Source organism: Pan troglodytes, chromosome 3, assembly GCF_028858775.2.
Source record: "Pan troglodytes isolate AG18354 chromosome 3, NHGRI_mPanTro3-v2.0_pri, whole genome shotgun sequence".
In the NCBI taxonomy this organism is placed as follows: domain Eukaryota; kingdom Metazoa; phylum Chordata; class Mammalia; order Primates; family Hominidae; genus Pan; species Pan troglodytes.
In genome coordinates, this window is record NC_072401.2 from 48,959,426 (window position 1) to 48,973,074 (window position 13,649).

At 36.0% G+C, this 13,649-nt stretch overlaps 1 protein-coding gene and 1 long non-coding RNA gene across 5 annotated transcripts in view; one reads left to right on the plus strand and one right to left on the minus strand.

The window, feature by feature from the left end:
- Nucleotides 1–13,649, plus strand: part of PRKG2 (protein kinase cGMP-dependent 2) — a 126,771-nt gene that overhangs the window by 26,538 nt on the left and 86,584 nt on the right. For both annotated transcript variants that reach the window (XM_016951535.2, XM_009447662.3), the window contains exon 3: nucleotides 13,060–13,226. In XM_016951535.2, coding sequence (XP_016807024.1) covers nucleotides 13,060–13,226 — 167 coding nt within the window. The remainder of the gene's footprint in view (nucleotides 1–13,059; nucleotides 13,227–13,649) is intronic.
- The window catches only part of LOC107974264 (uncharacterized), a 28,992-nt gene that overhangs the window by 5,835 nt on the left and 9,508 nt on the right, over nucleotides 1–13,649 (minus strand). For 2 of the 3 annotated variants that reach the window (XR_001716890.3, XR_001716889.3), the window contains exon 3: nucleotides 12,428–12,575. This is a non-coding gene — a long non-coding RNA (uncharacterized LOC107974264). Of the gene's footprint in view, nucleotides 1–11,981; nucleotides 12,022–12,427; nucleotides 12,576–13,649 lie in introns of all 3 variants that reach the window. The other variant, XR_001716891.3, reaches the window with a different exon arrangement.

Sequence of the window (13,649 nt, forward strand, 5' to 3'; positions counted from 1 at the left end):
AAGTCCTTGCCCATGCCTATGTCCTGAATGGTAATGCCTAGGTTTTCTTCTAGGGTTTTTATAGTTTTAGGTCTAACGTTTAAGTCTTTAATCCATGTTGAATTGATTTTTGTATAAGGTGTAAGGAAGGGATCCAGTTCTGTTTGTCTGTTATTGGTGTATAGGAATGCTTGTGATTTTTGCACATTGATTTAGGATCCTGAGATTTGATGAAGTTGCTTATCAGCTTAAGGTGATTTTGGGCTGAGACGATGGGGTTTGCGAAATATACAATCATGTCATCTGCAAACAGAGACAATTTGACTTCCTCTTTTCCTATTTGAATACTCTTTATTTTTTTTCTCTTGCCTGATTGCCCTGGCCAGAACGTCCAATACTATGTTGAATAGGAGTGGTGAGAGGACAGCCTTGACTTGTACCAGATTTTAAAGGGAATGCTTCCAGATTTTGCCCATTCAGTATGATATTAGCTGTGGGTTTGTCATAAATAGCTCTTATTATTTTGAGATACACTCGTAGTTCATTGAGAGTTTTTAGCACATAGGGGTGTTGAATTTTGTTGAAGTCCTTTTCTGCATCTATTGAGATAATCATGTGGTTTTTGTCATTGGTTCTGTTTATGTGATGGATTACATTTTTTGATTTGCATATGTTGAACCAGCCTTGCATCCCAAGGATGAAGCCGACTTTATCCTAGTGGATAAGCTTTTTGATGTGCTGCTGGATTCGGTTTCCCAGTATTTTATTGAGGATTTTTGCATCAATGTTCATTGGGGATATTGGCCTGAAATTTTCTTTTTTTGTTGTGTCTCTGCCAGGTTTTGGTATCAGGATGATGCTGGCCTCATAAAATGAGTTAGGGAAGAGTCTCTGTTTTTCTGTTGTTTGGAATAGTTTCAGAAGGAATGGTATCAGCTCCTCTTTGTATGTCTGGTAGAATTTCGCTGTGAATCTGTCTGGTTTTGGGCTTTTTTTGATTGGTAGGCTATTAATTACTGCCTCAATTTCTGAACTTGTTATTGGTCTGTTGAGGCATTTGACTTGTTCCTGGTCTAACCTTGGGAGGGTTTATGTGTCCAGGTATTTATCCATTTCTTCTAGATTTTCTAGTTTATTTGAGTAGAGGTGTTTATAGTATTCTCTGATGGTAGTTTGTATTTATGTGGGATCAGTGTTGATATCCCCTTTATCGTTTGTTATTGTGTCTGTTGGACTCTTCTCTCTTTTCTTCTTTATTAGTCTGGCTAGGGGTCTATCTATTTTGTTAATCTTTTCCAAAAACCAGCTTCTGGATTCATTGATTTTTTTTGAAGGGTTTTTCATGTCTCTTTCTCCTTCAGTTCTGTTCTGATCTTAGTTATTTCTTGTCTTCTGCTAGCTTTTGAGTTTGTTTGCTCTTGCTTCTCTAGATCTTTTAATTGTGATGTTAGAGTGTCAATTTTAGATCTTTCCCACTTTCTCCTGTGGGCATTGAGTGCTATAAATTTCCCTCTAAACACTGCTTTAGCTGTGTCCCAGAAATTCTGGTACATTGTGTCTTTGTTCTCATTGGTTTCAAAGAACTTATTTATTTCTGCCTTAATTTTGTTATTTACCCGTAGTCATTCAGGAGCAGGTTGTTCAGTTTCCATATAGTTGTGCAGTTTTGAGTGAGTTTCTTAATCTTGAGTTCTAATTTCATTGCACTGTGGTCGGAGAGTTTGTTTTTTATGATTTCCATTCTTTTGCATTTGCTGAGGAGTGTTTTATTTCCAATTATGTGGTCGATTTTAGAATAAGTGTGGTGTGGTGCTGAGAAGAATGTATATTCTGTTGATTTGGGGTGGAGAGTTCTGTAGGGATCTATTAGGTCTGCTTGGTCCAGAGCTGAATCAAGTCCTGAATATCCTTGTTCTTTTTCTGTCTTGTTGATCTGTCTAATATTGACAGTGGGGCGTTGAAGTCTCCCGCTACTATTGTGTGGGAGGCTAAGTCTCTTTGTAGGTTTCTAATAACTTGCTTTATTGATCTGCGTGATCCTTTATTGGGTGCATATGTATTTAGGATAATTAGCTCTTCTTGTTGCATTGATTCCTTTACCATTATGTAATGCCCTTCTTTGTCATTTTAGATCTTTGTAGGTTTAAAGTCTGTTTTATCAGAGACTATGATTGCAACTTTTGCTTTTTGTTGCTTTCCATTTGCTTGGTAAATATTCCACCATCCCTTTTTTTGAGCCTGTGTTTGTGTTTGCATGTGAGATGGATCTCCTGAACACAGCACCCTGAGGGGTCTTGACTCTATCCAGTTTGCCAGTCTGTGTCTTTTAAGTGGGGCATTTAGCCCATTTACATTTAAGGTTAATATTATTATGTGTAAATTTGATCCAGTCATGATGCTAGCTGGTTATTTTGCCCATTAGTTGATGTGGTTTCTTCATAGTGTTGATGGTCTTTACAATTTGGTATGTTTTTGCAGTGGCTGGTACTAGTTTCTCCTTTCCGTATTTAGTGCTTCCTTCAGGAGCTCTTGTAAGGCAGGCCTGGTGGTGACAAAATCTCTCAGCATTTGCTTGTTTGTAAAGGATTTTATTTCTCCTTTGCTTATAAAGCTTAGTTTGGCTGGATATGAAAGTCTGGGTTGAAAATTCTTTTCTTTAAGAATGTTGAATATTGGCCCCCACTCTCTACTGGCTTGTACGGTTTCTACACAGAGATCCACTGTTAGTCTGATGGGCTTCTCTTTGTGAGTAACCCGACCTTTCTCTCTGGCTGCCCTTAACATTTTTTCTCCATTTCAACCTTGGTGAATCTGATGATTATGTTTCTTGGGGTTGCTCTTCTTGAGGACTATCTTTGTGGTGTTCTCTATATTTCCTGAATTTGATTGTTGCCCTGTCTTGCTAGGTTGGGGAAGTTCTCCTGGATAATATCCTGCAGAGTGTTTTCCAACTTGGAAACTCCCCATCACTTTCTCCCCATCACTTTCAGGTATACCACTCAAACGTAGGTTTGGTCTTTTCACATATTAGGCTTTGTTCGTTCCTTTTCATTCTTTTTTCTGTTACTTTGTATTCACTCTTTATTTCATTAAGTTGATCTTCAATCTCTGATATCCTTTCTTTCGCTTGATTGATTCAACTATCAATACTTGTGTATGCTTCTCAAAGTTCTCTTGCTGTGTTTTTAAGCTTCATCAGGTAATTTATGTTCTTCTCTAAACTGGTTATTCTAGTTAGCAATTCCTCTAACCCTTTTTCAACATTCTTAGTTTCCTTGCATTGGGTTAGAACATGCTCCCTTATCTCAGAGGATTTTGTTATTTCCCTCCTTCTGAAGCCTACTTCTGTCAATTCATCAAACTCATTTTCTGTCCAGGTTTGTCCCCCTGGCTGGTGAGGAGTTGTAGTCCTTTGGAGAGGAGGCATTCTGGTTTTTGGAATTTTCAGCCTTTTTGTACTAGTTTTTCCTCATCTTCATGGATTTATCTACTTTAGTCTTTGATGTTGGTGACCTTCAGATGGGGTTTCTGTGTGGGCATCCATTTTGTTGATGTTGATGCTATTCCTTTCTGTTTGTTAGTTTTCCTTCTAATAGACAGGCCCCTCTGCTGCAGGTCTGCTGGAGTTTGCTGGAGGTCCACTCCAGATCCTGTTTGCATGGGTATCACCAGCAGAGTCTACAGAATAGCAAAGATTGCTGCCTGTTCTTCTTCTGGAAGCTTCATCCCAGAGGGGTACCTGACAGATGCCAGCTGGAGCTCTCCTGTATGAGGTGTCTGTCGACCCCTGCTGGGAGGTTTCTCCCAGTCAGTATGCATGGCAGTTCAGGGACCCACTTGAGGAGGCAGTCTGTCCCTTAGCAGAGCTCGAGCTCTGTGCTGGGAGATATGCTGCTCTCTTCAGAGCCAGCAGACAGGATCATTTAAGTCTGCTGAAGCTGCACTTACTGCCGCCCTTTCCCCCAGGTGCTCTGTTCCAGGGAGATGGGAGTTTTATCTATTAACCCCTTCCTGGGGCTGCTGCCTTTCTCTCAGAGATGCCCTGCCCAAAGAGGGGGAATCTAGAGAGGCAGTTGGGCCGCAGCATCTTTGCAGAGCTGTGGTGGGCTCCACCTAGTTTGAACTTCCCTGCGGCTTTGTTTTCACTATGAGGGGAAAACTGCCTACTGAAGCCTCAATAATGGCAGACACCCCTTCCCCCACTAAGCTCGAGTGTTCCAGGTTGACTTCAGACTGCTCTACTGGCAGTGAGAATTTCAAGCTAGTGGATCTTAGCTTGCTGGGCTCTGTGGGGGTGGGATCCGCTGAGCTAGACTGCTTGGCTCCCTGGCTTCAGCCCCCTTTTCAGGGGAGTGAACGATTCTGTCTTTCTGGCATTCCAGGCACCACAGGGGTATGAAAAAAAAAAAAAATTCCTGCAGCTAGCTCAGTGTCTGTCCAAATGGCCGCCCAGTTTTGTGCTTGAAACCCAGGGCCCTGGTGTCATAGGCACCCAAGGGAATCTCCTGGTCTGCAGGTTGTGAAGACCATGGGAAAAGCGTACTATCTGGGCCTGAGTACACCATTCCTCATGGTGCTGTCCCTCATGGCTTCCCTTGGCTAGGGGAGGGAGTTCCTCGACCCCTTGTCCTTCTGGGTGAGGCGATGCCTCACCCTGTTCAGCTTGCCCTCCATGGGCTGCACCCACTCTCTAACCAGTCCCAGTGAGATGAGCTGGGTACCTCAGCTGGAAATGTAGAAATCACTCACCTTCTGCATTGATCTCGCTGGAAACTGCAGACTGGAGCTGTTCCTATTTGGCCATCTTGCCAGCCACTCCCCAAAAGTCTTTTTATCCATTGTTGTGCCAGTAGTATATATTCTCTTAATTATTTTCATTCATAATAATTTTTGATATCCATTACTTTAAGTGTTGTAATTTTGTTATTCTTCAATGTTGTGAAGCTAGTCTTGGGCCTTTTTATGACTATAAGAATTTAATATCAGCTTCTCAATTTTCATAAATTTTTAAATTTAGAGCATTGATTGGGATTTCATTGAACCTGATCAACCTGAATATAATTAACATAATTAAAAATATAGTCTTCTAATCTATGACCATGGTATATTCCTCCATTTAGTTAGGTTTTCTCTCATTCTTTTAATAATATTTTGTATTCTTCTATGTAGACATCTTACTTATCTTTGTTAGATATAATCCTTCATAGTTGATACTGTTTTGAATTATTTAAAAATTTTTAATGTTAATTGTTTAATACTAGAATATAGAAATACAATTAAATTTGTATATTGACTTTATATCAAGTGAGATTGTTGAAATCACCTGTTGATATTGGTGGTTTACCTGTACTTTCTTTTGAATTTTTCACATACACAATCATATCTTTTGGAAAGAATACAGTTTAATTTTTTCTTTTCCTATGTTTACATATTTTATTTTTCTTCTTTTTGTTTCTTTTCTTTCTCCCTTTATTAAATTTGCTCAGACTTCTGATTCAGGATTAAAGTGTCCTATTTCTGATGTCTTTAGGAAAGCTTTCAATGTTTCACGGTATAATATGATGTGTTTTTGTTTTTGTTTGTTTTATAGATGTATTTTATCAGATTAAGGAGATTTTCCTCTATACTTAATTTGCCAAAAGTATTTCTTAATTCAAAAATTATTACAGGTGTTTAATTTTACCAAATACTCTTTCTGCATCCCATTATATTTGCTACATTTTTCTCCTTTATTCTTTCATGTTGATAATTATGGTAATTAATGTTCAATCTAATCTAGAATATTTATTTTTTATACTTTGTTTGTTTTGTTTTTTACTTTTGTCCCTCTATTCATTAGGGATATTATATTTTATTTTTCTTTTTTGTAGTATAACTCCTTATCAGGCTATTCTGGCACTATAAAATGAATCGGGAAAAATTCGTCTTTCCTGTTTTTGGAAAATATTATATAAATTTAATATTAATTTTTATTTAAATATCTATAAGGCTTAATAATAAGGTCATCTGGGTTTAGACTTTTTTGGGTGGGATAGTTTTTATATTTGATTTAGTTTCTTTATTGCTAATCAGATTTTCTATTTCCTCTTGTCTCAGGTTTGGTAGTTTATTTTTCTAGAAATTTTTTTCATTTCATCACAATTTTCCATACTTGATGTTTTTGAAACTATTTTAAATGATGTCATTTTAAAAATTTTATTTTGAATTTTTTGATGCTGGACTACATAGTATGAACAACTATTTTGGCAAGAATGCAGTTTAATTTTTAACTATAAAGTTGTTCATACTACTCATTTCTTTTTTATATGTCTGTAATATCCATAGTGATGTCTTCTTCTTATTTCTAGTAATAGTAATTATACCTCCTCCCTCTCTTACTCCACAAGTCCTGTCTTGTTGTGAATTATTATTTTATTATTTTTTTCAAAGAAATTATTTTGGGCTGTGTTGATTCTCTTCATTATATTTCTTTTTTCCTGTTTTATTATTTTCTGCTGTCATTGTGTTATTTTCTTCCTTCCTTTTTTGAGTTCAACTTACTTTTCTTTTTCTAGTCTTTTGAGATGGATGCTTAGGACGCTCATTTATAATATTTATTCTATTATATAATTTGACATCATAAATTTTCTTCTATATGTCATTTTAACTGCATCTTACAAGTTTTATGTCATATTTTATTATTTATTTCAAAATATGATTTGGCTTTTCTTATAACTTAATTTTTGACCAATGGGTTGTTTAGAAATGTATTGTTCAATTCTCAAACATTTGAGGATTTTATGATTTTTCTGTTATTAATTTCTAGCTTTATTCTATTAATACTATATTTAAAGAATATAGTCTGTATTACTTCAGTCTTATGAAATGTGTTGAAATGATTGGTGGTTTGCCATGTGGTCAGTTTTTATGATTGTTTAATATGCACTAGAAATGAATGTGTATCTGCATGTTCTCACTCATAGGTGGGAATTGAACAATGAGAACACATGGACACAGGAAGGGGAACATCACACTCCGGGGACTGTTGTGGGGTGGGGGGAGGGGGAAGGGATAGCATTAGGAGATATACCTAATGCTAAATGACGAGTTAATGGGTGCAGCACACCAACATGGCACATGTATACATATGTAACAAACCTGCACATTGTGCACATGTACCCTAAAACTTAAAGTACAATAATAATAAAAAAAAAAGAAATGAATGTGTATTCTGAATTTATTGAATAGAGATATTTAAAATATCAGTGAGTTCAAGAGATTCAATAAAGTTCAATAATCAAATATTCAGATGTATTTACTAATTTTTGTTGGCTTATTCTATTAATTAGAGAGATGTGTTAAAATCTCCCAGAATCAATGTGGGACACTTGTCTATTTTTTCTTTTAATTTTGCCAATTTTGCTCCATATATTTTGATACTGTCATATTAAGTGGATACATATTTGGAATATTTAGATATTCTTGATGATATAAATATGAAATATTCCTCTGTATTTCTAGAAATATGTTTTTTATTAAGGTCTACTTTCCTGTATCAGAGAAAAATTTATTTTTAATTGATGTTTACATAGTATATCTTTTTTCCACTTTTTTATTTTCAGCCTTTCCATACATTATCTTTAAGGCATGTATCTTATTAGCAATATACACTTGGTATTTCCTTTTAAATTTTATTTTATTTGTCTGACAAGCTTGTCTTTTAATTGGGGTATTTGGTATATTTACCTCCAATGTAAATAAAAAATATTTGGGCTTAAATCTAATATCTAATATTATTCAGTTTCTCTTTTTGTTTGCCATGTTTTGAGGATTAATGAAGTATATATTTTAATTCTATTTTATCCTTGTTAGCTTTCATTCATTCATTTATTTATTTATTTAATTTTATTTTTTTGAGACGGAGTTTCACTCTTGTTGCCCAGGCTGGAGTGCAATGGTGCGATCTCAGCTCACTGCAACCTCCAACTCCCGGGTTCAAGCAATTCTCCTGCCTCAGCCTCCCGAGTAGCTGGGATTACAGGTGGCTGCTACCATGCCTGGCTAATTTTTGTGTTTTTAGTAGAGATGGGGTTGGCCAAGCTGGTCTCAAACTCCTGACCTCAGGTGATCCATCTGCCTTCGGCCTCCTAAAGTGCTGGGATTACAAGCATGAGCTACTGCGCCCGGCCTATCCTTGTTAGCTTTCTAGTTAAACATTCTTTGACTAATCTTGTAGGCCTCACTATAAATTATGGCATGCATCCTTAACTTACTAAACTTTTAACATAGATTAGTACTTTTATCAATTGCTGGACCTTAAATTGTGTTAACTCCATTTATTGTTCCCTCCCCTGCAGTTTTGGCTGTTTTCTACATTTATTTCTTATATATTTTACACCGCACAAGGTATTATTATTGCTTTTTAATAAATACAAGCTTTCTTTAATCACCCATAGATTTATATTTTCCATTGCTCTTTCTTCCTTCTAACATCTGCCAGTTTCCATCTGAGATCATATTTCTTCTGTCTGGAGCTCTTCACTGTTACAAGTCTGTTGCCAATGGAAAAACATTTTGAAAATATCTTCTTTTTGCCTTCATTTTTGAAGGTGATTTTCACTGGGTAAAGATATTGAAATAGGCTCTTTGAAGCGCTTTTAAGATATGCTACTGTGTTCTGGCTTCTGTTATTTCTGTTGAAGAGTAAGTTAGTCATTTGAAAGTAATGCCTTTTTTTTCTAGCTGCTTTTTAGAGTTTTCTCATTGTATTTGGTTTTTCAGCAATTTGACTATGGTAGGCCTAGATATGGTTTTCTTTGTATTTATTTTATGCAGAGTTTATAATGCATCTTGTCTGTGCTTGACATTTTTTAATTGATTTAAGCTCTTTTTTCTTTTCTTTTCTTTTTTTTTCTTTTTTTTTTTTGTTTGTTTTTGAGACAGAGTCTCACTCTGCTGCCAGGCTGGAGTGCAAGTGGCACAATCTCGGCTCACTGCAACCTCTGCCTCCCGGGTTCAAGCAATTCTCCTGCCTCAGCCTCCAAAGTAGCTGGGAATACAGGCGCCTGCCACCACGCCCAGCTAATTTTTGTATTTTTAGTAGAGATGGGGTTTCACCATATTGGCCAGGATGGTCTCTATCTCTTGACTTTGTAATCTGCCCACCTCAGCCTCCCAGAGTACTGAGTTTACAGGCGTGAGGCACTGCACCCTGCCTGATTTAAGCTAACTTTTAAATATGATTCCTTCATATATTGTTTCAGCTCAATTATTTCTCTTTCTTCAGGGTCCCAGATTATACGTATGTTCAACTTCTCTGTTATGCCTCATATATCTCTTATGTTTTGATTTTTAGTTTTTTGTTTTGCTTTGTTTTGCATCCTAGATTCTCTCCAATCTTCTATAAATATATTCTAGCTGCCTATAATTAGTTTCTAATTATTTTCAGCTGCATTTTATCAGATTGCAAACTGATCTTTTGCATGTCAAGCTTCAGATATTGTGTTTTTCAGTTTTAGAATTTCCATTTGATTTCTTTAAATATTCACGTTTTCTACTGACATCTCCATTTGTCCTGAAAGCATATTGCTTATAGTTAAAGTTGTACCTGATAGCTGCAGTATATTGATCTACTATGGTTCTGTTTCTATTGTCTTTTTTTCTCTCTGTCCTTAGTCATTTGGGCTTTTCTCTTAGTATGCCTGGTAACTTCTGATGTCATGACAAATATTTCCTATTTAAAAAACTGTGGAGAAAATTTGAGTGTCTAGATTTTATGAGCTTCCAATGGAGAATACTTACTTTTACTTCTGGCAGGCAGTTAAGCTAGTGGCTGATAGTTGTAACCAAAATAGGGTTTTGTCGGTTTGGTAGCTGGTTTTCAGTGTTTTTGAGAGCCTATTTTGCTTTGTTCTTACTCCTAGGCTGCAGCCCTTCAGGTGTCCCATCTGAAATCCTGGGTGGTTACCAGGACCCCAGGTAGACACCCAGGATTTCAGATGGGATACCTGAAGGGCTGCAGCCTAGGAGTAAGAACTAAGCATCCTATCATCCCACTTCATGGTGTGCTTTAAACATGAACTTTTGTCTTTGAGATAGCCAAGACTGTGTTCAGTAGCTGCCTGAAAAGCAGCAAATGCCTTGTAGGAAATGCCGAGGAGACTGTCAGCCTCATGTTCTCTTGTAGATCATGACTCTAAGTTGTTGCTATGTTGATAGATCTTCAATACTTCCAATAGATTATCTATCTATCTAATCAGCTTTTATAGTTGTTTTGTGGGAGCAGGAAGAGTTATGCTGGTAATAGCTGGTCTGTCATAGTTGTAGAAAGAGTTGCAAAGTTTATATTCTTTTTTTTGAGATGGAGTCTTGCTCTGCCGCTCAGGCTGGAGTGCAGTGGCGCGAGCTCAGCTCACTACAACCTCCGCCTTCTGGGTTCACGCCATTCTCCTGCCTCAGCCTCCACAGCTGGGACTACAGGCACCCACCACCATGCCTGGCTAATTTTTTTGTATTTTTAGTAGAGACGGGGTTTCACTGTGTTAGCCAGGATGGTCTCGATCTCCTGACCTCGTGATCTGCCCGCCTCGGCCTCCCAAAGTGCTGGGATTACAGGCGTGAGCCACCGCGCCTGGCCGAAACTTACCAGATTTTTAAAATAAGTTGTTTTAAATTTATAATCTACTTTTGAGAAAAATTCATAGAGATAATTTCACTAATTAGAGACTATTACAATATGTCTATACACTAAGTTATAAAAGTTTGGAAACTTTTTGAGGCCATGGGTCATGTTTCATTAATTTTTATGTCCTAAGTAAGTGCTTAATGACATTTTAAAAGCAGAATAGATATGAATATAAGTACTCTAGGAATTCACAGGAGAAAGAAAGGATGGTGTAAACTACAGCATCCATTTAAAATCATCCAATTTAAAATCATGAGGGATTTCTTGGTGGATGTATAAGGTTTGGAAAGGTTGAGGGGTAAAAAGTAAGTTAAGTCACAAAAGAAAACATGTTCCATCTCTTAAGGCAAAGATATAGGGGATGATAAGGATACCAGCTTATCTATAATAAAAAATTTGTTTTAGGGCGTAAGTACTAGATGGATAGATTGGAGCCATGTTGTAGAAAATGGTAAATACTGGGTTGTAGGATATTGATTTTTTTTTTCTATGGGCAAAAGAGTCTTTTTGAGTACTTCCATGGAATGTTGGATGTTGAATGAATGAAGTTAAACCAAAAAGAAATGAAGAACCAAAAGAAAGAAGTTAAACCAAAAAAGAAAGAAATAAAGAGGACATTGAAGCTCCAGAAATACTGGTTTAAAGAGATTTGTTTACAGCAAGACTTCTTTGAAGTGTGCATTTTAAATTTCCAAAGTTTGCTTAAACTTAGCACACTTTTGCTTATAAAGAAACAGTGTTCTTGGAACATACTTTGGAAAATTAGTATATGTGGGCATTGAGGAAACACTGACTGGAATATTATACTAACATATAAAGTCTGCGAAAGCTGGAGCTTCTTGATATTGTTCACAGTTCTACCAGTTGTACTAAGAGAATTACCTAGCAAAGATATGTTCTCAATATATATTAAGTGAGTTGGCTTTAGTGGATAAAAATGAATTGGATGAACATGAAATCCATTTTTAAATTTTTTTTTAGCAAGAATAATCTGATGATATAATACAGATGGATTTTAGGGAAAATCGGCTAGAAGCTTAAGTCCAAGAAAATAAACTTTTAAAGTTGTCCAGACCTAAGATTTGTTCTTGGACTGTGGTGCCATCCTTGAAAATGGGAAATAAAATGGATAACAGTGATACTTTTTAAAACAAATTGATAAGATTTAGTAATAGATTAGATGGAACTTCTCAAGGCACTCAAAGAATTTGAATAGCTTTGAGTCACTGTAGGGAAGAAGAAATTTCTTTGTACAAGACTTCATTCTGTTTTCTTCATGTAGCCTAAAGATATGATGGATAGAGTCATGAAAGAATTATTTAATTTCATGAAGTCTTACCTTTTGTTTGAAAACTTTTTGTGTAGAAAAAGATCACCAGCTTCCAAACAGTAATTGGGAGAGAGTTTGAATGAAAGATACAGAAAAAAGTATTTAAAAAATCATGCTGAGTTTTATGATCGAGAGTAAATATATTGTGCAGATCTGACTTAGCCCATAGAGCATCTTTTCTTTCAGCACAATAATTTTATGATATCTACATATGAATAATTTTCATTAAAACATTTTAAATTTATGTTAATGAAGATTGGGTAGCTATCTTGAGCTACATCTTTTCCAAAATAAAGCAGAGCATTATAGGATTATCAGCAAGTAGAACTTGGATTTGAGGAATGAATGGACTGTGAGATTGGAAATGTCAGTTCTGTCTAGTCCACCCATATCTAGAGTAAAACCTAGTCAAACCTAGATTATCACTGTCACCATCTATGTCTGATCAAACTTACCAAGCCCCAAGGGCTTTCTCCCTTAGAAGCTTTCTCCCTCAGAAGAGACAATGGGATGGAATGGAAGCAGCGCAGACTTCAGATTCACCTACTTAGTTTCAAATCCCATGAAAAATTAGTTGCTTCTTACCTCTTAGTCTACTTCTTCCTAAAATAGGAATAGTAATTATCTCATAATATGATAATGAGGATTAAATAAAATATAAAATAACTACAACTGTAGGCACTATGCATACATGAATACATCAGTGAGTGAAGACTGTATTGTAGTCCCTTAAATACAACTCCTTTATATCCATGAGATTTGCTTTCCATCTAAAAAATCATGTGTCCATTAGTAGTGCATCTATGGATCTTGAGAAATGCTACATTTGTGGTGATGGCAATTAGGAATGATAATATTGGTGTCATGATGACTATCAGAATAATATTCAAAAACATTTTCTTAGGTTTTTCATGTAAGCTATGGTAGTTATAAGGGTGAAATGTGTGGTGGGGTTAGAAAAAGATTGTTCTTGCTAGAAAGTTATAAGTTTGTAGATAATATTATCGAGAATCAGAATACAGTGAATCTAAATAGTAAAACATGATTTTCATTAATTGTAACTAACATCTCTTTTCCATTATACCAGTGAGAAGAAGCTCATTACAGATGCCCTTAATAAAAATCAGTTTCTGAAAAGACTGGATCCTCAGCAGATCAAAGACATGGTGGAATGCATGTATGGGAGAAACTATCAGCAAGGGAGTTACATTATTAAGCAAGGAGAACCAGGAAACCATATCTTTGTGCTGGCAGGTGGGTTTCACACATTTTTCCAGTTATTATATAATAAATATTTTGCCTGTTATGATTTTCTGCAAACATTTATAAAAACATAAAACTGGCTGCTCTATTTGTAGAAAACATAACATATTCAATCATGAAATAGCAAAATTGTTGATCTAATCATGATGATGGTAATGTTTAATTGATGGTAATATTTAATATGTGCTGAATAATTTCTATATATCAGGCATCCTATTGAGCAGTTGATAGAGAGATCACATTTTATCTTCTCACCAACCCTGTAAGGCAAGTTCTATTTTCTCCATGTTACTAACATGGACTATGTCTCAGAGAGGGTAACGCCACATAGATCATTAAGCAGTGGAGGTAAAATGCACACTTAGGCAATTTGACTTAAGAATCCGCACTTCTAATCACAATACCACGTGCTCA